The 24,781-nt window shown below is 36.0% G+C and overlaps 3 protein-coding genes across 5 annotated transcripts; 2 read left to right on the top strand and 1 right to left on the bottom strand.

The window, feature by feature from the left end:
* Positions 1-299: 299 nt before the first annotated feature.
* On the bottom strand, positions 300-9,369 carry LOC121726159 (glucose-dependent insulinotropic receptor-like). The gene is made up of 5 exons (XM_042113392.1): positions 9,102-9,369; positions 3,586-3,717; positions 1,891-2,040; positions 429-1,242; positions 300-312 (listed from the first exon to the last, which is right to left on the bottom strand). The coding sequence occupies exons 1-5, from the start codon at positions 9,268-9,270 to the stop codon at positions 300-302; spliced, it is 1,278 nt and encodes a 425-aa protein (XP_041969326.1). The 5' UTR covers positions 9,271-9,369.
* A 9,844-nt stretch (positions 9,370-19,213) lies between these two features.
* Positions 19,214-21,355, top strand: LOC121726402 (39S ribosomal protein L40, mitochondrial). The gene is made up of 5 exons (XM_042113752.1): positions 19,214-19,340; positions 19,427-19,525; positions 20,099-20,269; positions 20,488-20,683; positions 21,198-21,355. The coding sequence occupies exons 1-5, from the start codon at positions 19,306-19,308 to the stop codon at positions 21,315-21,317; spliced, it is 621 nt and encodes a 206-aa protein (XP_041969686.1). The 5' UTR covers positions 19,214-19,305; the 3' UTR covers positions 21,318-21,355.
* Positions 21,356-21,999: 644 nt separating this feature from the next.
* LOC121726400 (cell wall protein DAN4-like) lies at positions 22,000-24,132 on the top strand. 3 transcript variants are annotated; one of them, XM_042113750.1, is made up of 3 exons: positions 22,000-22,157; positions 22,398-23,475; positions 23,542-24,132. In XM_042113750.1, coding segments are annotated over exons 1-3 (1,581 nt in total). In that variant the 5' UTR covers positions 22,000-22,156; the 3' UTR covers positions 24,044-24,132. The 3 variants fall into 3 exon arrangements, with proteins under 3 accessions (XP_041969684.1, XP_041969685.1, XP_041969683.1); XM_042113751.1 differs by having other exon boundaries at positions 22,398-23,458; positions 23,595-23,676; XM_042113749.1 differs by having other exon boundaries at positions 22,398-24,132.
* Positions 24,133-24,781: the final 649 nt, after the last annotated feature.

The following is a 24,781-nucleotide window of genomic DNA, read 5'->3' as shown; positions in this document are numbered from 1 at the left end:
GCCGATAAAAAGTTTTTATGTTTATAGAAAGAGATAAGTATTAAATTTACGATTAGGATTTAACTTAACAATTCGTGGGAGTTATCAGATAATATGATAGGGATATTTTAAACAAAATATAAAGATTGATCTAGAAATATTATGTAGGTAGATCATTTAGCAGCATAGAGCCGATATTGTGTCTATAATTGTTAGTTACAAGATCGGCTCTACGCTGCTAAATGATCTACCTACCTATTTAATATTTCTAGATCAATCAATCTAGTCTATAATTGTTAGTTTAGACTAGATTGATTGATCTAGTCAATCAATCTAGTGATTGATTGACTAGATCAATCAATAGTCGTAATAGACCTAATTAAGCAGTAGATTTGTATGTGGCGAAAAATAGATATTCAAAATGTAAAATAATTGACACAGGGTAAAACTTTAAAAAACATTTATTGTAAAACTTCTTAAAGTGCCTCCGTATAGTTCCATTAAAACCTTTGTGCCACCACGCGTAGATTAGGGGGTTGAGAATACTGTTAAAAAACGCAACAGTGGCCAAAGGCCCCCCCAGCAACACCTGAAGATTGAGACACTTCGGGTTGGTTAGCTTCTCTTGGCAAAATACGTAGAATATAGCCGTGATGAAGAAAGGCATCCAAGTGCATATGACGCTGCCAGATGTAAGCATCACTATCACTATTGCCTTCCATTTGTTCGGTCCCTTGACCTTGTGTACCGGCTTTGGGAGTCCTTTATTGTTAATATTAGCAGCCGACGAAGCGATGGTGTCGATGCTGAAGTTGGATTCCTCTTTGGTCGGATGTTCTTTTGATTTTGTACTCGCAGATTTATTTTTCTCACTACTAATATTATCTAGGCTTCGACTCCTGCTTTTGCTTAAACCCTTTATAATATCACTTTGAGTATCCTCGATGTTCCCATCTAGCGATGCACTCCTCTTCGATTTATCTTCGCTCCTCACATTTTTCTGCGTGTTGCCGCGATAGATTCGAATGGTCGATGTCGAATTGTAGTTGAGAGATTTGTTCGTCGCTTTTATTTCTCTCATGTTTTTCAAGGCTCTAACCAGGATGATGGAGTACAGAACACCGACTAGCCCGAGAGGGACGATGCTGAGAAGGGAATTGAGGAGCACGATGAACTCAGGGTACAGGGTGACGTAGTAGCACCGCGAGAACATCAGCTCCCTGTTAATCCAGCCCGTCGCGGGAACGAAACCGAGAATCAAACCTGAAAGTTACATTTAACAGATTAATTATACCGCAAACTGGAATGAACGCTTCGAAAATCGTGATGTAATTTCCTCAGTAATAACTTTAAAAGTAAACGCTTTTTGCGCCAGGCATAATTGCGCGGATCTCTATCCGTATTTTCCGTAATGCCTTAAAATGTGGAAAGCTTTTAACACTCCTCTGAAATATGCTTTATTCCTGTATTTTACCTGACTGACCAAGAGGTAGAGGTTTATTGTTTACATTTTCAGGAGTTTCTGGTCAGGTTGGTCAGGACTTAGGAGCAATTAGTAATTAAATGTCTATTTACACGCTCTAGCTAGAGCCCAATCGGCTTTTTGAACTTGCGCTTGAGAGCCTTAGATTCATCATACACCAAAGCAATACGGTCAAAGATCAGGGGGTTGAGCCAAAATATTTTCGTTTTCGCTTCATTATAGAATCGCCGATGAAAATGTATGGTATTGACATAAGCGTTCGTTAATATAATCGAACGTCAACGTCATATTAACGAACGCTTATGTCAATACCATACATTTTCATCGGCGATTCTATAACGAAGCGAAAACGAAAAGATTTTGGCTCACCCTCCTGATTTCAATATTTTTCATGAATAATAATTAATTACTCTTTAAAAACATCTTACCAATGAGCCATGTGAGGGCTATACTGATCTGGACTCTGCTCGTGTTACACCAGCGCTGGTAGTAGAGGCCGTGCAGGATGTAAATGTACCGGTCCACAGCTATCAGGCCCACCGTCAGGATCGACACCATCGTTGGACTCACCAGCAAACCTGAAATTCAGGGCCAGATATTTTTTATAAGTATAGCTGGCCACTTTTATTTTGCCGCCCCTATGTACAAACTCTGCTGCCATTGTAGGATGATCCGGCAGATTTCGGCACGGTGTTTGTGTGCGTGCGACTAGACGTATGCGAATTAAGTATACTTGCATTATGCATAGGTTGATAAGAAATGCTATGCAATAGACCCAATAGCTTTACCGCGGCAATCCCCGAGTGCCACACGTATTTTTAACATTTGCACTGATTAAGTAGATACTTACTTAATTTACAAAACTAACTGCCGCGCTCAGAGTGGAACATTAATTACTTAATTGTAGTTAATTCAAAATTTTGACATAAGCCCCATACATTATCTGTCTTCATTAAATTGAAGGTTAATCGTAATTAAATGTCTCTGAGTACGGCGGTTAGCACTAACTAATCGACTTGTTTAATCATAATATTATTTCAAATGCGCTCTACTGGCTAAGGACTTTTTTACTGTCTCACACAATGTTAAAGTACAAAATATGTCCATAGAGGAAAATAATACACTGAATATTTTGACAATAAGTAAATTTTTTGTTGTTATTAAAATTGAAAAGCTGATAGTCTATGACGTCCATAGCCTCTTTTTCTGTAGAGTTTTTGTAACCGTAATAATTCATCACAGAATATTATTTAAGACTGTTGCGATTAAATACAAGTAGCTAAACTGTTATGACTTATATTATGTGTGAAGTGGGTGAGAAGTTACTTTACTGTTTCGTGTTGCTTTCTGTGGTTTATTGAATCTGACAGTTATTGGAGACTATAATAATTGCTCTCCAATAACTTCGATAAAGTTATCAAAAAACCTTTTTGTTAAATCTCCCTTTGTTAAAAATTAGTTCTTAGAGGAGATTCGGATATTACGAAATATGAAAATTATTCTGTTCGAATATATTCAAACATTTACTGATCAGAAAAATTCGGACGCTCGCCGGAACGCACTCTGATCATACATTTTGTTGTAAACAATCAGAATTTCTGATGTGTCAAAATGTATGAGCGGGGCGGGGCGTCCGAATTTTTCTGATCAGAATTTCGGATGATATGCGGCCGGGCTTAATGCTAATTCACATTCGTCAAAACGTGTTGTTTTGTGCAGCGGACACATCCTGAGATATTGTGATGACTGATGATAATGGAAATCGGGACTTTGTTCTTCTAAACAGAGCACAATTACATACCTACCTAATACAGCGGGGCTAAAATGGTCACATTTAGCAATTCCTCTCATCAATTCAGCAAATGAATTGTCAAAACTGTCAAACTGACAAATGTCAAATTAGTACGAATTACTAGACATGCATTGCAAGCAGACTTGCATTTTGCGATTTTTAAAAAATGAATCATATTATTATGATTCATAATATGATTCTTCAAAGCGACCATTTTAGCTCCGCAGGTCGCACCGTCGCGTCGCAATGACAGCATAGCTAGACGTTAAATCGAGGTATGAGAACTTGGTTTAACCATTAGCAGACCATTTACTCCAGTTAAAGCTTTTACCTAATTGCATGACGCACAGCGGCTGCGTGGTGGTGTTCTCCATGAGGTGTCCGAACACTATCGACAGGCCGATGATGGTGTCCGCCAGCGACATGTTGCCCAGCAACCAGTATGTGCTCTTCGGCGGTTGACCTGCAACAAACTTTTATTTAAAACTAGACGTTCCACGCGGCTTCGCCCGCGTAAATTAGATATTTCATAGACAAATGAGTCCACAAAAAATAGCCTATAATCCTTCACGTAGTCTACTTCATTATTTATGCCAAATAACAGAAAAATTGCTCCAGTAGTTCGTGAGATAAGCCCTTTCAAATAAATTCCCCCATTATTTCCACATTTTCCACTATTTCTTCGCTCCTATTAGTCTTAGCGTGATAAAATAATATGTCTTATATTCTTTTTCGATAAATTGGCTATCTAACACTGTCTTTTGGCTATCTGCGAAAAATCTTAAAAGTGGTAGCTAACAGAGATAGAAAGGATTTCATACTTTGATTTGATGATCCCAAAATATGGATATTTGTATGATTGTTGATTACTACTTCTTAATATCTGTGCCAAATAACATAAAAATTGCTCCTGTAGTTCGTGAGATAAGCTCTTTCAAATAATTACCCCAGTTTTTTCCACAGAACATAATATATTCCTCTATTTCTTCGCTCCTATTAGTCTTAGCGTGATAAAATATAGCCTTCCTCGATAAAATGGGCTACCTAACACTGAAATAATTTTTCAAATCGGACCAGTAGGTATACATAATTATAGTTCCTGAGATTAGCGTGTTCAAACAAACAAACAAACAAACTCTTCCGCTTAATAATATTAATATAGATACTGTAATTAAAATTCTAGTTTTATGATTAACTAGTTAAAATTCTCTACGACTGGCTATCACAGTTCTTTAAGGGCCGCGCTACAGCGGAATGGCAGCGGCCCTATAACGCTCTATCATAGCTAGATCTCTAGAAAGGGTAAAATTTAAGATTCCAAGGGTTAACATGACTAGTGATTGGACAGTAAGAGTCATTGGACAGAGCACAAAAACACTAAGTATATTTATAAAGGTTGCGTTAAAAACTACCTGTTTTTCTTTAAAATCAGGCGTTCTATTACTTTAAAAACAGCCTTAATCTTTTTTTTTTCAAATAGTTTAAAAGTTTTGTGCTAAGCGGCTAGTTTTCATGAATTCGTATCTAGATACTTCCAGAAAATAAAAACGCTCTGTCATTAAAACAAGAATTAGGTAAGTGGCCTAGGTACACAATCTGGTGGTCATTATGGCGTAATCGTTGTGTTAGAAAGGAAATCCGGTTTATGGTAGTAAAAATCTTTGTTTGGTCAATTAGTTTTATTGATATTGTTTACGTTATACTTCTTCTATGAAAATTGAAAGTATGTATTACATTTTTCACATAGGTATAACATATATATTCTTTAATAACGGTAGTAGGTACAGCTCGCTTTTTGGTCCAAAAAACAAGCTTTTATAAGACCCTTTCTTGTGGTAGCGAAGCCCAAAATTTTTGGGTCCAACTCTGGCTCCAAAGAGGTTTATATAGGATAACTGTTGGAATTTTTGACAGTTGCTTCCCACTCCCTGACACCATTAAACTTCCTTAAAGTTTTGTAGTTTCAGTAGTAGAAATGAGAAAGTATGGACAAACTGTGGAGATAAACTTAAGGTAGCGTTCCGATCTTTTTTCGTTCCCAAAATTCAATTAAAATGCCACTTTATGACAGACTATAGTCCTAAAAATTCAAATAATATCCTACTCTATGACATAATATACTATAATAGTCTGTCATAAAGTGGCATTTTAATTGTATTTTTGTCATATAACATATATATTCTTTATATATTATATTCTTTATAGTCATATAACATATAATATATTCTTTACTAACGGTAGTAGGTACAGCTCGCTTTTTGGCCCAAAAAAACAAGCTTTTATAAGACCCTTTTTTGTGGTAGCGAAGCCCAAAATTTTTGGGTCCAACTTTGGCTCCAAAGAGGTTTATATAGGATAACTGTTGGAATTTTTGACAGTTGCTTCCCACTCCCTGACACCATTAAACTTCCTTAAAGTTTTGTAGTTTCGGTAGCCCTAGCACGGCCACCAGTAGAAATGCGAAAGTATGGACAAACTGTGGATATAAACTTAAGGTAGCGTTCCGATCTTTTTTCGTTCCCAAAAATTCAATTAAAAATTAAAATGCCACTTTATGACAGACTATAGTCCTAAAAATTCAAATAATATCCTACTCTATGACATAATATACTATATATAATAGTCTGTCATAAAGTGGCATTTTAATTGAATTTTTGTCGGTCGCGATTGGCCGCGGTAATGGCACCTTTAGTTTATGTCCACAGTTTGTCTATACTTTCGCATTTCTACTGGTGGCCGTGCTAGGGCTACAGGTGGTCTGGCAGTGGGAAGCACTGCCAGACCGTAGCCCTCTCAAAAATTACCGGCAGTGGAAGACGAAATTCCTGAAGAAAATAAGATAAAAATTGAGCTTAACTCTTCATCGAAGGTCAGGTAGACCTTCGGAACTGGATACCTCCTTAATTAACCTCGACCGAAACTCCTTAGTTCCTGGTCGTTTCCTACCTATTATAGGGGCTCTAAACAGGTAAACTTTCAGCTTTTATAAAAAGATGAGTCGGACTGTCGCTAGCTCTTGGGTTATTCGCTTGTCATCGTAAGCAATTTATAGTTGACGAGCTTTTGCCCGCGGCTTCGCTCGCGTTAACAAGTATTATTATATACAAAATTTCATCCCCTATTTGAACCCCTTGGGGTTGGAATTTATCAAAATCCTTTCTTAGCGGATGCCTACGTCATAACATCTACCTGCATGCCAAATTTCAGCCCGATCCGTCCAGTGGTTTGGGCTGTGCGTTGATAGATCACTATGTCAATCAGTCAGTCACCTTTGAGTTTTATATATACCTATATAGATGGAATGAGCCTAAAATTTTACAAATCTTAAAAATATGAATTACATTGCTGACCGATGGGTCACGGGTTAGAAGTTATGGATAAAGATTAATGTAATCACTAATAGGTGCATTCGAAACTCATGAGTAAAAATTTTTAGATTCGAAGCTCATTTGTATAAAGTTCTACGTTCGAAGCTCATTTTGAAAGGGTTTTGAATAATGTGGAGTAGTTTTTTGGAAGAATGGCATTTACATTTTACTTAAACTCTCAGTTCCATGATCTCGAATCTCTAATATGAATAATGAATAGGTATCTTTATGACTAACTATTAGACTCAATTACTTTACCAATATAATATAATCTTTTTTTATATTAAATTAGGGGCAAAAGGGTACACCTGATGGAAAGCAACTACCGTTGGACATTGTACGCTCGCAACATCAGAAGAATTGCAGGTGTGTTGCCGGCTTTTTAAGAGGGAATACACTCTCTTATTGAAGGTTTACCGCCTGCAGGTCGTCATCATCAATCGTTATAATCACTCATTCAGTATAACATTATCTCAATAGATATTTTAATAATTTAGGCGTGTTGGTAATTTTAAAATGGACCTGAGTGGACTACATTCTCAACCAAGTCCCTATTATTATTAAAAAGGACTGGCTATTGCTAGACATTGGATTATAATATATGCACGATAGATGGCCGAAATATGCACAATCAAAAGTCACTTATTATTAAAATATACATATTATTTTTTGAACAGACGGTGCCGAAGAGGTGGTGCCGTTAATAAAAGCATTTTTTTTTTATAATTTCATCAAATCTAGGATTCTTCGTTTTTTATACAGCACCAATAATCATTTTCTACTAACAATTTCCGATTGCAATCTTAATGCCCATGGAAGTTTAATAAATCGGTAACTAAGTACTTTATTCAAATTTTTTACTAATGTTGCCTACTACAAAGAAAAATTTGTTTCTAGAAAGATAATATTGTACCTACCTATCGGGTGTATTGCATTCTTTAAATGGGGATGGAGCTACATATTTTAAGAGTTTTGATCTATCGTACCTCTGTTTTACCGCCTGCAGGTACCTCTGTTTTAGTGTGTGTCATGATAGCTAGTTTGGTGACTACGAGGGCATAAAACTACCGAAATATGCACTTTCAACGAAAAATTGCCAAAATATGCACTATCGCCTAAAAAGTGCCATTATATGCATTTGCATATGCAAGTATGCAAATGCATATAATCCGATGTCTAACTATTGCATATTGACAATAGTCAATACTCATAATAATATTTTATGGAACTCTATAGTCTATAGCAGCTATACAGTATTAACTGTATACTCAACCTGAAGAAAAATTGTTTATTTTGAAATTCACGGCCTGGACACCAGCAGAACAGAGCAAGTCTAGAAAGTCGTGAAATTTTTTCCACTTTTAAATCGCTAATTTTCAAGAATGTTATTTTTCACCCAAAAATTTTTGGTTGCGGCCCGCGACACAAAGACCGAAACGTGTTTGTGGCCCTTTTGTGGTTATTTATATTTTTTGCCTGGCCACGATCGACTGGACTTCTGACGCGATCGACCGGTTGGCCAAATGGCCACCCTTGCTCTATATAGTCTATTGAATAAGGTAAAGCAGTGTTTTTCAATCTTTTTGATTTCGCGACCCCTTTACATATTTAAATATTTATTAAAAGGCTACCTACGTTAGGTAATGATTTTTTACCCGACCGCCAGGAGGGTTATGTGTTTATTTTCTAGTTTGGAATATTTACCTATTATAGGTCAGCTTTGTCTATCTTTCGGCGACCCCCCGAGTACCCCCGCACACAGCGACCCCCGCGACCCACAAATTGAAAAACACTGCTGTAAAGTAATAAAATCTAGGAAAAACCACGAGTTTACAATTTCCACTAGTACTAGACAATTATAATTGTTAGATACATTACTCAATTACTGCTAAGCCACAATGGTTAACAAGTAGTTATAAGTTATTTAATACTTATGTACTTAGTTAATAACTTATCTAGTCAGATACGACATTAGGGGGCTTTTTCGCCACTTCCTGATAAAGTGCCTAATTGGCTATTCACAACTTTTTCGACAGATTCTCCATACTTGATCTGTCAAGTTAATTGGTGGACAGCCTTATCAGGAAGTGGTGAAACATGCCCTTAAAATTACAAATCATAATATAAATTATACGGTCCTGGATTTAAAGATAGGCCGCGGCCTAGGGCCTGGGGGCGGCCGCGGCGGTGTCCTAGGGGGTGACAGATTTCGTATATGGGGCGGCGGAAATAAAGTGGCCTACACATACACTCATAAAAAAAAACCGGCACTAAATATGTACACTTAGGGCCTGTTTCACCACTTCCTGATAAAGTGCCGGATAGGCTATCCATAACTTATTTGACAGTTTCTCCATACTCTATCTGTCAAGTTAAAGTGGTGGATAGCTTATCCGGCACTTATCAGGGTGTGGTGAAACAGGCCCTTAAACTTAAAAAATTTAGCTACAGATTAAAATATAAACCTGTTTTTACTTACCTTTTCTAATAATGAGTCCACTAGATATAACTACAGTTAAATTACTAACGAAAATAAGAGTTCCAACTGTGTACGCAACATATTTGTAACTGAAGAACAGTTCGGTTTCGGTCTCCTGAAATTCCTCTAAATTGGGGTTTAGGTCACTAAAATTAGTCACTAACTCCATTTCCACTGACACTCATGGGGGTGAGTCCGTTAAGTTTTCGCTTGTGCACGGATTTTATTTAAAATTGTCTCTAAAAGTGGACACATGATGTCGTGAGGCGGTCGCGCTCGTGAGTAAGATGAGCGGTACCGATCACGGGGATAACCTTTCGAATGACTTCATAATATTGACATGCAATCAACTTTTAAGGTCCCGTAGGCTCGTTTTTTTTAATTATTCTATTTACTTTGCTTTCTTGCGTAATATTATACAGAAAAATGTCGTCCGTGTGTCATAATGATTAGGTAAAAACCGGCCAAGTGCGTGTCGGGCCACGCGCTAATAGGGTTCCGTAGTACCGCTAGTTTTTTTTAAATTTTTGTATGGTCAATGAATGTACATTTATAATGTGTTTTACACTAGTACTAACAACATCATCTCAGTTACTTTCAAAGGAATTTGAGTGAAAAGTTCCTTTATACTTCGCCGAATATATTTTTTTAGTTGATCGACTATTACTCAATAACTTATGAAGTCTTCTTAGCCGTGATAGTTTTCCTTTTAAATTCAGCATATTTCCTACCCCCGTGAATTTTTTCACATTTCCAGAAGCAACCGTTTAGCTGGTAGAAGGAGGGGACACTGGACTCTAACTATTTTTTCCACTTTAAAACTTAATATTTCACAAGCGGATCCCTAAATCGGAGAATTATCTATCATAATACATGATCTACTCATAATATTTCAAAAAAAACCTGGATAGGTTTTTAAATCGTGGGGTGTCCCCGCAGGATGGGGTGGACGTGAAAAAAATAATTCATCCCCACTTGATGTGTAGGGAATACCATACGAAAAAAAATATAGATTTCATGTCGGCATCATTAATAAGTGCATTCATGCCATATTACAGCTTTGTAGGTCCTATAGTCTCTGAGCAAAACCGCAGACAGAAACTATAAGGGTTCCTTGTTGACTACGGAACCCTAAAAATGAAACGGTAGCCGTAAGAATTAATAGTTTAAACAAATGTCGTGATGTGAAAACCAGTTTCGGAATTCTCGCCCGTAGAATTACTGTGGCTATCGATATGTCTATGTAATACGGCTAAATATACAATCCGCCTGCGACAGATACATTACATGAGTAATTTGAAGTTTATATAAGTAGAGTTTTTTGTAAAAACTTAAGAGGATACAACAGGGGCTAGAGAAATGAAAAAAAATTACGTGTAATATCTATAGCTGTCTCCCTTACCTCAGGCCTATACCGCAGAACGCGATAGAGACAACTGCAGAAAATCAACGATTCGTTGTCCCCTGATTCCTTCTCCAAAACTTAACTGATTTAAGTACTTTTTTCATTAAATATTAAAAAAAGGCTTGAGCTGTGTTCCTATGTTTTGCTTTTTTTGTATAATCTAGCCAAATCTGTTTTCTGGACGTTTGAACACAGTGGAAAATTTGGCCATTTTTTTGGGTTTTTGAACGTTCATATCTTATTTAATAATTAAATTATGAAAAAAAAGAAAACATAGGGACATTGTATTAGTGGCCGTAGATATTCAGGAAAAAAATTATAACTCTACTAGCATTATCCAGGGAGGAAACAGGGGACAACGTTTGTATGGAAAAAAGGGCGGTGTGGAATCCTCTTAAGTACGTATTTGAATTTTACAATTTTTACCATAGCCAAATGATATAAATTAAATATGCGTTAAACCTAATAACTCAATGGCGTTAGTCACATTTTTCGCTTTCAATTTTTATGATGTTAATATCATTGATTTTGCCGCTGAAAACTCCGATTGCTACAAACTTATCCATATTAATAGTATAAATTCAAAATTAGTGTCCTTCTGTCATAGGATACTTTTCATCCCTAAAAAATGTACGGTTCTTGCACGATAAACTAATTATGGCTCAACGGAGTCGCGAGCGCCATCTATTTTATTGTTATATTTTGTCGAAATAAATAAAAATAATGATATGAAACTTTACAATTAATTTTTACCCTAGATATAAACTGTTCAACATAGTATCTTATATCTTTAAACGAGCAATTCTTGTACATATATATAAAATTGGAATCTCGGAATCGGCTCCAACGGTTTTCATGAAATTTAGTATATAGGGGGTTTCGGGGGTGATAAATCGATCTAGCTAGGAATAATTTCTAGAAAATGTAATCTTCATCGGATATCGAGCAAAGCTCGGTCAAACAGCTAGTATTCTACTAATACTTGCAATAGATACGGTTTTTTCCATGTAACTTCAACCTCAATTGTAATTTGTAGCAACTAGCAGGGAACTCTACGTATGCACTATGCATAGAGTTTGTAAGACTTAGGGCGCGATCAGACGTGCGCGTGTTCTGCGCGGGTTTTATAACTCATGTTCTACTATAGCGTACGGGAAAACACGCCGCGCGCGGCACGCGCGCGGTCTCTGCGCGGCTTCAGCGCGTGCTGCGCGCGTGTTTTCCCATACGCTATAGTAGAACATGAGTTATAAAACCCGCGCAGAACACGCGCACGTCTGATCGCTCCCTTACTCTGGTTAGTATATATATTTTATATAATAATATACTTAATATAGTGTTAAGAGGTATATTTATTTTAGTTTGTATCTAATATTATTAAATCACTGTAGGTAATATGTTTTCCAAATAAATAAAAATATATAAATTATGGACGATAATGCCATCGCACATATTATTTTATTAAAAGTGGGCTAACGGTATTCCCTGCGGTTGGCAAAGTAACTTGGCAAAAGGACAATTCGCAATTACAATATGTGAATATTTAACGAATGGCTCCACGAGAAACATTTAATTAACTTAAAGCACGCTGCAAGGATTACATTTTAATCCCGTTTTGTGGTCCATACACTTTTAGAGGTTCCAGAAATTTAGTACACCATACTTAATTATAGTTTAACTAGATGACGCCCGCAACTCCGTTGCGCCAAAATGCTTTTATCACGTGGGAACCGTACATTTTTCCGGGATAAAAGTATCCATACCCAGCAAAATCGGTTCAGCGGTTTGGGCGTGAAGAGGTAGCAGACATACAGACACACTCTCGCATTTATAATAGGTATTAGTATGGCTCTAACTGTATATTGTAAGTATATTATTATACAACAAGTCAGACATCATCTCCCCTGCAATGTCATTTGAATTATATTTTATGACGATAAATATGTGATACATTAAGCCGAAATTACGTCGCCTAAAGTCGGCTTCGGAATTTCCGTCAGGGCGTGTTCATATGACTACGCGCACAATCCGCGTACACGCAGCAACCGTGTTTTTACCGCGTACACGCAGCTACCGCGCAGCGACCGCGCAGCCACCACGCAGCGTCCACTCGGTTGCTAGGGTATCCATAAATTCAACTATTTCTGTACTCAATCTTTATAATTTTGAAGTCGGTGCCAGTTCCAAAAGTTTCAAATGTAACCTATTTTGTCAGAGAACCATAAAGTTAATATACCTAGCGGAATAGGGCAACAATCTCGAGCTGTCAAACGAAATCGAAATAGTTTTACATCTGTGTGTAAAAATATGTGTACGTATATACTTACACAAGCATGATTGAACATCAAATCAAAAGAAATTTATCTTGTTTATTTTTTTCTGCATCTGGCATTGTCTCAAAACCTTCTAATAATATAGTACATATTTCATGCCACGCTTGCAAAGTTTTACGTTTGTCTTTGTATATTTCGCGAGTCTTGTCCCACAAGACATCCCTTTCTTCTATTAACGAAATTAATAACTCTGACGACATCGCACAAAGGCAACGGGCATACGTCGCGCGGTCTCAAAGGGAATGAGTAATGACAGACACACTAGCCGCGCGGGCGGTGATCGTAGACTGCTCTGTCCCAACTCCCAGCGCGTAGGCTGTGCGGTGGCTGAGCGTACGCTGCGCGGTCGCTGCACGTTCGCTGCGCGTACGCGGTTTTTGTGGAAATATTTGAAAATAAGCTTTATGTAATTAGCATAGAATCTAAAACTGCTTTAACGTTTGGGACGCGCGCAGAATCCGCGCACGTGTGAACACAGCCTCACGCAACTTGGTCAAAATATGTATTTAGGCACTATTCGGCCGCACTCAAAGATGAATACTTATTTAAAATTTTCACTTAATTACCGTATAAGTATTCTAATTAACATTCCTCTCTAAGTGCGGCACGGCAGTTTTATCATTTATCTTGTGTGAATACCTACCTAAGTCCTGAGCATTTTGTGTTAAGCTGTAAATCGGAATCAGAAATGAAAACTAGCCATATGCCATTCGTAAAATTTATTGGCGTGTTTTATTGTTAGACAAAAGTACGGATCCGTCAAGTTATAATATTATTGTGCTTGTACTAACAAACCTTGCGTTTTGCTTGTTAAGCCTAAGTTATGAGTATGACCTGTATGAGCGAATACTTACTCGATACGAATACAAATATATAAATAGAATAATGAGAATGCTGTGCAAAAGGATTTTCCCTTAACCCAAAGTCTAAGGTCTAAACGATTGCTTAATATCCTCTACTTATTTAAATCTTGTTGATATTATACCTAATAGTTCTTACTAATATCTGATCAATGCTTTACAGTTTGCGCTCTCGAGAAAAATTCATGTAGAAATGATAAAATTATTATTACATATAAGAATTATAAGTAATAATAATTTTATCTATTATTAGTATTCTGATTAACAGCAGGCAGGCCTAAAATTAGTAAGTATTCGTAGATACCTAGTAGAATATACTGATTGTGGAGACGTTAATGATTATACCTAGGTGATTTCGCCAGTTCCTCATATAATTATTATTATTTTGTAACCCGTTACCTTGACTTTCTTTCATCGCAATTAAGTTTTTGCCTGGTTTGTGTAACAAATGCAAATTATTAATTTTTATTTTTAGGTTATTACCAAATGTTGTGATAGTCGATACGACTATAAAATTGTTTTTCGCTTTGGCCTAGTAATCTATACTATTTATATCTATACTATCCATACTAATATTATAAATGCGAAAGTATCTCTGTCTGTCTGTCTGTCTCGCTTTCACGCCAAAACTACTGAACCGATTGCAATGAAATTTTGTACACAGTTATTCTAGAGTCTGAGAAAGGACATAGGCTACATTTTAAAGTGGGAAAATATCTTATTTCCATGAAAATATCGATGAAAATTAATTCGCATTGCGCGTGGCCAGCGCTCATCCCGGGGGTCCTGGGTTCGAGTCCCGCAGGCGGAACCTAAAAAATTTTTAATATTCCTGATAATATTTCAAAAATCTTAAATATATTTTATGTATAATAATATAAAAAATCCAGAAATATATCGATGCAATGAACATTTTAGTTCTAATACGATTCAACAGATGGCGTTTTATTTTTTACTTCATTGTAACATAGAACTAATCATACTTATTAGTTATTATGTTTTTGTTTATAGTTTTTAATACGTTAGAATATTATGTTTAATAATATTATCACTTGGTATAGTAATAATCAATCTATCTTATCTTATAGAACTCCTACTGCATTTCTAATATATGTGACAAGTTGACAAATGCGTAAATTTGTTCAAATTAAGTTAGTTCCAAAAATTCATAATAGATGGCGCCATGCGTCTTCTACATCGCGCTGACGCTTGCAGAAAAGTCTTTGTATAAGACGTGGTATCATCTTACATTTAAGTTTCGATTTTTTTCGATTGTTATATCTATTCTACGGTATTAAATAACTCAGTACTTTATCTGTGCAGTGACGTAACCTTAAACCTATCAATGATAAATAGTTTATGGGTAAAGTTGTGTAATTGGGGGGCTAAATACGCTTTAAAATTTGGCATAAAATATAAGTTTAATGTAAAAAAATTAAATACTTATTGTGTACACTGCACAGCTGTATTGATTTAAGGGGTACCAGGGTTTTTTTTATAAAAGCTTTTGACACCAATTTTGTTGACATCGCGCGCTATAAACTGAAGTCCACGCGGACGAAGTCGCGGGCAACAGCTAGTAATATTATAAAGCGGAAGAGTTTGTTAGTTTGTTTGTTTGTTTATTTGTTTGAACGCGCTAATCTTAGGAACTACTGGTCCGATTTGAAAAAATATTTCAGTGTTAGGTAGCCCATTTATCGAGGAAGGCATATTTTATCACGCTATGATAGGAGCGAAGAAATAGAGGAAAGTGTGGAAAAACGGGGGGAAATTATTTGAAAGGGCATATTTGAACGTGCTAATCCCAGGAACTACTGGTCTGATTTGAAAAATTATTTCAGTGCTAGATAGCCCATTTTTCGAGAAAGGCTTTAGGCTATATTTTATTACGCTAAGACTAATAGGAGCGAAGAAATAGAGGAAAATGTGAAAAAAACGGGGGAAATTATTTGAAATGGCTTATTTGAACGCGCTTATCTCAGGAACTACAGGTCAAATTTGAAAAATTCTTTCAGTGTTAGATAGCTCATTTATGGAGAAAGGCTATAGGCTATACTTTGTTACGCTAAGCTGTATAGGAGTGAAGAAATAGAGGAAAATGTAGAAAAAAACGGGGGAAATTATTTGAAAGGGCTTATTTGAACGCGTTAATCTCAGGAAATCCTGGTCAAAGAAAAATTCTTTCTGTGTTAGATAGCCTATTTATGGAGAAAGGCTATAGGCTATATTTTATCACGCTAAGCTTAATAGGAGCGAAGAAATAGATGAAAATGTGGAAAAAATGGAGGAAATTATTTTTATGTTATTTGGCACACATGAAGAATAGACCGGAAAAATGTACGGTTTCCGTGACATTCCTAAATTACGCGGGCGAAGCCGCGCGGAACATCTAGTAATATTATAATATAGGAAATTATTTAACATTTAAATTAAACTAGCTATTTGACCGAGCGTTGCTCGGTATCCGATGAAAATGACATTTTCTAGCAATGATTCCTAGCTAGATCGATTTTTCGCCCCCGAAACCCCCTATATACTAAATTCCATGAAAATCGTTGGAGCCGATTCCGAGATTCCAATTATATATATACAAGAATTGCTCGTTTAAAGATATAAGATTATATTTAAACTTAGAAACAGTAGTGACAATTTAGTTTAAGAAAATGAAGATAATTGTTTGGTTATATTATATTTTGTAATATATTTCATGATGTACGGTAAGTCTTAAAGAAGAAGTTTTGCAAAATAAAATTTAAGTAAACAATAACAATAAACTTATTCTTGAAATAATATAGTCATAAATAATCAAGTATCAAAACTATAATTCCGACTATAGACAAGGTTGCCATACGTAGATTTTTTGAATTTGCCGCCTTTTTCCAGTCTCATCTTTCGCTAGCCAGACTAGATAGCCCATTTATCGAGGAAGGCTATAGGCTATATTTTATCACGCTAAGACTAAAAGGAGCCAAGAAATAGAGTTTCCTCTATGTGGAAAAAACGGGGAGAAATTATTTGAAAGGGCTTATTTGAACGCGCTAATTTCAGGAACTACTGGTCCGATAAGTATGAAAAATTATTTCAGTGTTAGATAGCCCATTTATCGAGGAAGGCTATATAGGCTATATTTTATCACGCTTAAAAGGCCCATTCACGGCAGGACTGCACGGCAGTCCTGCCGTGAATGGGCCTCACTGATTGGTTCACACTCGGTGTTTCCGGCCGGCAACACCGCCGCTGCCGTGAATGGGCCTCTTAAGACTTATATTATGAAGAAATTAAAAAGTGGCAACATCGTAGTGTCATCCCTTTCAAATCAATAGATTGATCTAACAAAAAAGGGATGACACTACCACAGCTAGCGCCACTCTTGGAGGATTTTTCAACTGTTATTTACTGCGTACAGCTGGACACTTTTTCAAATATCCCCCTTATAAAATAGTTCACCTCCGTCTACCCTCCGATAGTACGTACCACACCAGCTGTGTAAGGGGGGTATTACATTATCATTTATATATGATCATTTCTATGATCATATATAGAATCCAATATATATGATCATTTGATCATATCTGTATATTACATTATCATATTTCATTGATCCTATTTTACGTCATATGTGGTTTCAATAGCCAATGGAGAGCGCTAACGCTGACAGGTATTGACGTCAGGGTTACTAGATCTCAGAGAATTCGATTTGTCAAAAGACATCGTCATTTTTCATATGGCTTGTTTTTTGTTATTTCAGCAAGATTATCCAAGTATATAATTAGAAAAATAATTACATTATATTATTTGAAACATATTAACGAACAAGAAATTAAAAACTCTTTTTTATATTAAATAACTGGCAACACCTATTTCTATGACCGTATTGGATCCAATCTCTCAGCAAATGTCAAAAATCTATGATCAAGGAAGAAATGAATCATATGTCTATATTACATTATCCAATATAATGATCTCGGATCCAATATACTTATATGATAACCTAATATCCCCCTAACAAATTATTTGTGTCTTCTTGCACTTAAGAATTGGTGACCATATGTGGCAGGTTCCTGCCATTTTGGCAGGATTGGCGTCTTATTTTGGCCTGTGGCATGATCGGTTGACGTTTTAAAAACTTGGCAGGTTTTGGCAGGATTGGGGTATGAAAAATAAATGTTATTTTTGCATCAAAGAAGTCAGTGATTTATTAGAATCTGGTGGTAGTAATTCAAATTCTGTTTTAAGTGTAGATCATTTTTGGGGCGCAATTTTTTTTTGATGAAATAAGGGGGCAAACGAGCAAACGGGTCACCTGATGGAAAGCAACTTCCGTCGCCCATGGACACTCGCAACATCGGAAGAGCTGCAGGTGCGTTGCCGACCTTTTAAGAGGGAATAGGGTAATAGGGGAGGGTAGGGAAGGGAAGGGAAGGGAATAGTTGAGGGTAGGGAAGGGAATAATGTAGGGGTTAGGGGATTGGGCCTCCGGTAAACTCACTCACTCGGCGAAACACAGCGCAAGCGCTGTTTTAATAATGCGATAGGCAAAATGCGAAATTCTAATAGACAGTATAATTTTAAATGTTACAAAGGGATTGTTATGCTTACCAACGCTTCATGCGAAAGCATTTTCTCCCAAATCAATACAAAAACTCGGAACCGTTTTTAGGGTTCCGTACACAAAAGGGTAAAAACGGGACCCTATTCATAAGACTTCGATGTCTGTCTGTCCGCCTGTCTGTCCGTTTGTCTGTCCGTTTGTCTGTCTCCAGGCTGTATCACAAGAACCACTATAGCTAGAGTTCTGAAATTTTCACAGATAGTGTATTTCCGGTGCCGCTAAACCAAGCAACCGGAGACATAAATACTAAAATCAAAATAAAATTAATATTCAAGGGGGGCTCCCATACAACAAACGTGATTTTTTGCTCGTAATCAATAATGCCAACAGCTAAACGCTTTAAATTTTCACAAAATCCTTAATTATATTTGTAATTTAATCATTAATAATAATAAAATTTTAATAAAATAAATATATTTTAATCCCATAAAAAACAAATTTTTGCCTAGGTACTTTCTGATTTCTCTCTGTAACGGTACAGAACCCTTCGTGAGCGAGCCCGACTCGCACTTGGCCGATTTTATAAACAAACATGTTGCATCTATCTTGCATGAATGGTGAGCATAGTGATTGCAAATTTTCCTTCAAACCTACAAAATAAATTTTGAATCGCATGAACAAATCTATATGTATAAAGATGAAGAAATGGAAGAAAACGATGCGAATGTTTAATCTAATAAAAAATGCAATATATTATATGTGTTTTTTTACTTTTCTTACTTTAAAACAACAGTAAATAAAGATGGCAGTATTTGGGCATTTTTTACTACAGGCTTTGGCACGATTTGGCAGTTTTTTGACCAAAGTAAGGCAGGATCTGTAATTTAAATATGGTCACCCTGCGTTGTTCTGACATTTCTATTTGCTAGTTGTCAATTTGACATTTGAATTTGTTGCAAAATATCCAAAATATTCAAAAAAATAGTATTTTATGTAGAAAATAAATATAAATACAATTGGATATTCATATTATCCTAAAAGTTATATAAAAATGTTTAATTTTCAACTGCTCAGTCAGTTTTCAAGGTAAATAATTAAAAAAACTGACATAACCTATAACTTATTAATTTTTTCAAATAATATGTAATTTCCATATTTTTTCTTATTTTTAGATTAGCCATAGGTGCCTCGTCTGTAGTGAATAAATCGGTTAATGTTAGAGGTATTTATACAACAGGAGTTCAGCAATTTAATGTAACCAATCAGTTATGGTAAGAGCCAGTATTTACTACACATTATATACTAAAGACCTTAAGTTTTTACTTGTTGTTGTTATATAACTGATAGAATAATATAAATGCATAAGTTTTTGTATCTATCTGTCTGTTGCCTAAAGTTGCCTCCTTGCAACCTATATTCTGAACCACTTTGAAATTTCAGAAATCATAATATGTGGAAAGCTTATAGGATAGCTTTATTCCAAAAAATTTATGGTTCCCACACGATATTCAGAGTTGCAAGAACAAAGTTGTGTCAAACTTGCAAAAAAATCTTTTAGAATATATTTTTTGCAAGATATGAATATTATGATTTATAAGAATAATATTTTTGATTATACCCACATTTTATAGTATTTAGCATTGAGTATGTATATTATGTAAAATTAATATTGTAGCACATCCATTGTGTTTGGATTTTAACCCATCAATCGTGGAAAAACGAGACACAATAGCTTATCTATTGTTATCGCGGCCAGATGTGACCGCTCGGGGCTTCATGAATTAAATTGTGCGGTAGCCGCCTGTCCCTTGGGGATTGATGGCTTAATAAAGAACTACTTTTAGGGCTGAACCCATGAGAAAAAAGAAGAAAATGGATCCTGCCATAATAAAAGCTCGGGAAGAGAGGAGGAGAAAGAAGATTGAGAAACAAATCAGACGGTTGGAGAAGAATGCAAGACAATTGAAGCCAATTGATGAAGTAGAACCTCCACTACATCTATTGGATCAACTGGGGTAAATGTATACTTTTTATAAAGAATTATTTACTTGATAGCAAAGAGATAGAACCTAAAAAAAAACATTAAGGACAACTTGTGTTGTACTTTGGACAGTTTACTAAGTTGTACTTTGGAGAGTTTACTTTTGGTGTCTTAAAAACAATGTGTTTTTTTTTATATAAATGCACAGTTAAGTTATGCACCTGTTTCACAAAGACATCCTCTTATTTTCAGTAAAAGAAAAAGGAATGTTGTTGTCACTCCCGAGCAGGAGGAGGCCAGGGCTCTGCTCCTGAAGGATTGGACCCGCTACAAGAGGGAGGAGTACATCAGTAATGTAGCACAGGTGGACAGAATCATGGCAGCGCAGCGGAGAGCATTAGACATGTTGTATGAGGAGTCAGAAGATTTGTACAATGAAGCTTTAATGGTAATTTGATATGATGTTTTATTATTACCCAAGTGTGTCAGGAGCACGGGCGTAGCCAGGGGGAGGGTTTTGGGGGTTCAAACCCCCCCCCCCCTGAAAAGTTAAGATATTAACATTCATAAAATTATAAAATTAAAATAAGGACAGGCGTGCGGTATATCTCATTTATTTAGTACTAACTACTGCACAAAAAAAAACATTTTACATCTTTAATATTTTTCTTATTTTATCTATTTTTATTCCTTTTATTTTCTTGTACCCCCCCTGGCTACGCCCGTGGTCAGGAGGGTTATGAATTTGAAGTGTATGTATGTATTTCTTATCTATGCTCTATAGCATAAACAGCTAGTCAGAATAGAGCTTGCAAATTGCAATTTATTATTAGATTTGCCTTAGTTATACTGGGTACAGTGAGTTAGGTAACTTTCATTCTAATGGTGTGATTTGTTATAGTGCCTTTTTAACATCTATTTATCATAATAATATAATAATGTATATTTTATTTTTATTTCAGCCGGACCTATCTTTAATTCCTTACACTATCATGGGCACATATGCTACACCACCAATCAAGAACTATGACTCCCCAGACGGAGAGTACCAAGATGTGTCAAAGGAATGGGGGAACAAGTAACATAAATAATTAATAATAAACTTATATGTATGTAGTCATATTTTTTTTTATTTCATAATTCATAGACCAGTGCCAGCTTAGCAAAAATGGACATGGACTCCCAACACCAAAAGAGTTACACCTGTAACTGCCCTAATGTTGCGAGTTGCGTTCCTAGGGCCAGAAAGTAGTTTCGCTAGCAGGTTGTCTCACGCACTAGATCGCATGTGTGAGGGTGAGTGGGATAGTATTTTTTTTTTTAAATAAGGGGCAAACGAGCAAACGGTTCACCTAATGAAAAGCAGCTACTGTCGCCCATGGACACACGCAACATTGGAGCTACAGGTGCGTTGCCAGCCTTTTAAGATGAATAGTCTACGATAGAAACGACATTCAAAACATGATACTTGTCCGCGTCGGTTTTCTAAGATATCCTGTTGGGCTAACTATTCGTGCCGAAGCTAAAAAATCTTCCGAACTACTGCTACGCGTTACGTAGCCAATGTTTATCGAGTAAAGTACGTAAGTTTGTCATTATGTCTAAGAGAATGAGTTTATTTTATGGTCGCAGTTTCATGCGCAGTTTGATAGTTTCGGATGTTATAAAATAGTTTCCTTAGTAGGTACTGTATGATAATAAATTTCTTATCTCAGGCTTGCAGTACCTATGAAATAAATCAGGGGTGAAATTATTTTATGCATGATTTAAAATGTTAAATGTTCGTGTGTATGTAGTTGGCAAACATATTTTTAATAAGTACAGATATGATTGAAGTTAATTGAATGTTGAGGAATGGAACTACAAATATCCTTTGTAGTTTGTAGTCTAAAGTTAACGATGTATAAAATACTTCTATAAAAGTAAGTCTCGCTTTATATTAAGTATTTCCCTTCGTCTCTTGTCTATATTACCAAGGAATGATCTGTCCTCCTGAGATCGAGAATAAAGATTATAGCCATAAGTCGAGTCAACATTAAACAGCCAAAAATCTAATGTTGGACTTGTAAAACGTTTCATACAATATTAAGATGACTTTCATAACATTTTCTGCATATTGAGCCTGTTCCAATTAAACTCATTACTATAAATTTTCTTTGCAGTGTATTTGGGTGTGTTTTCAACATGGCTATTAGTTTGTATGAAGCTCGGTATGTGTAATCGATCAGATTCAGGGATGGAAGAATTAATTTTTGTTAGCAATCCAATAGAAGCGGGACTTCCCGGGCACTGGGTGCCGATCAATGTCCTAAAACAAGCTCTTGACAATAAAAACTTGAAAAAAATTAAACACGTTATAAAACCACCAAAGATCATTAGAAAATTGCCCACAAATAAGGTACGAACAGATAAAATGAAACGGACAACTCCAGTATTTGGTGCTTGGCAAAATGAGTTACTAACAAAGAGAACTACACGAAAAAGGTTAAACAAAACAGGAACATTTAAAAAGTTCCCCGTGACATCAATTTTATTAAAAACATTAGAAGATCAAAACCACAATAAACATACAAGTAAAACCCCGAAGCGAACGTCTACTGAAGAGCATGAAACTAAAATTGCAGGATTGCTGTTACAAGAGCCAAAAAAAATAATATCGAACACTATACATAGCAGGACCAATGAAGAATCAACAAAATATCTAGAAACGACAGAATCAATTATATTAAAGGAAACAAGATCAGAAACAAAGCCTCAACAGGCAACGAAGTACACATTGCAAGAAATTACAAAAAGCAAAACGAAATTATTCGAAGTAACTCATCCTGTGACGCAAGCAACTAAAATCACTACAGAAAATACAACAAATATGCCTGAGGTACATACTCAGGGAAAGCCAAGTTTACTGTCCAATACATTTGAAACATCTACCTCGTGGCCCATCGGGTTCAAGACATCTTCCATGTCAAGAACGAAGACAAGCCTTAAAACGTCTACCTTATCAATGAAAACGTCATCAAAACCTGTAACATTTACCTCTACGACTTCACCAACAACAGCATATTTAACTACTGAGCCTTCGAAAACAACATCTACTATATCTAAAATAACGCTGTCAAAAACATCTATTTCTCCAAAGCTTACGACCACAGCAACAACTAGTATACCAAAAACAGAATCTACTGAAACATATTCTGCTACACAGAATCCACCATCCACAAAAGTCTTAAAAACTACTGTCAAAACAACGCCGGCGAGTATTTCTTCCACTCAAAAGCGACCGATGACAACAATAATTACTACAGCCAAAACAACGCCGACAAAAAAATCTACTGTTCAAAAACCACCTATGACAACAGTAACTACTACAACCAAAACAACCTCGATATCGATAGAAACATTACCTACGCCAGTGTCGCTGTCCACAACACTATCTACGACCGCAAAAATGACACCAACAATCCATTCAACAACTTTAACACCACAAACAATATCAACAAAACCAGCGGCATCCACAACAGCAGAAACAAAGTCAACATCACATTTAACAGCAGCTTTTAAGGCACAAACAACTTTGACGTCACAAATAATTTCAACAAAACCAGCGGCATCCACAACAGCAAAAACAAAGCCAACATCACATTTAACGACTTCTACACCACAAACAACACCGACAACACCAAACACAACTACTGCAGTAAAAACAACGCCGAGTAAACCAGAGAACACTACACCAACCCCGCGCCCAGCCATCATTTCGACTGTTCATCATAAGTTAAAAAAAACAAAATCAGATCCATTTTATTAATTAATAATTATTAATTTTGTTAACAGTTCCAGTACCTATTTGATGTTTGTGTCTTTCTGTCAGTAGTTTTTTTATAAGTACGTCATAAATGGTAAACCTTAAATTAACTTTCATTAAATCAACTGAAATCTATACTAATATTATAAATGCGAAAGTATCTCTGTCTGTCTGTCTGTCTGTCTGTCTGTCTCGCTTTCACGCCAAAACTACTGAACCGATTGCAATGAAATTTTGTACACAGTTATTCTAGAGTCTGAGAAAGGACATAGGCTACATTTTGATGAGGGAAAATATCTTATTTCCATGAAAATATCGATGAAAATTACTTCGCATTGCGCGTGGCCAGCGCTCATCCCGGGGGTCCTGGGTTCGAGTCCCGCAGGCGGAACAAAAAGTTTTCAATGTTCCTGGGTCTTGGATGTGTATTAAAATAATATTTCAAAAATCTTAAATATATTTTATGTATAATATTATAAAAAATCCAGAAATATATCGACGCGATGCAATGAACATTTTAGTTCTAATACGATTCAACAGATGGCGCTTTTTTTTACTTCGGTGTAACATAGAACTAATCATACTTATTAGTTATTGTGTTTTTGTTTATAGTTTTTAATACGTTAGAATATTGTGTTTAATAATATTATCACTTGCTATAATAATAATCAATCTATCTTATCTTATAGAACTCCTACTGCATTTCTAAGGAGTTCGAGTGTGTTGTGTTGGCCTATATTC

The sequence above is a fragment of the Aricia agestis genome, chromosome 4 (assembly GCF_905147365.1).
Source record: "Aricia agestis chromosome 4, ilAriAges1.1, whole genome shotgun sequence".
Lineage (NCBI taxonomy): Eukaryota > Metazoa > Arthropoda > Insecta > Lepidoptera > Lycaenidae > Aricia > Aricia agestis.
Note: the sequence above shows the minus strand (reverse complement) of the source record. Positions and strands in the feature narration are given on the sequence as shown.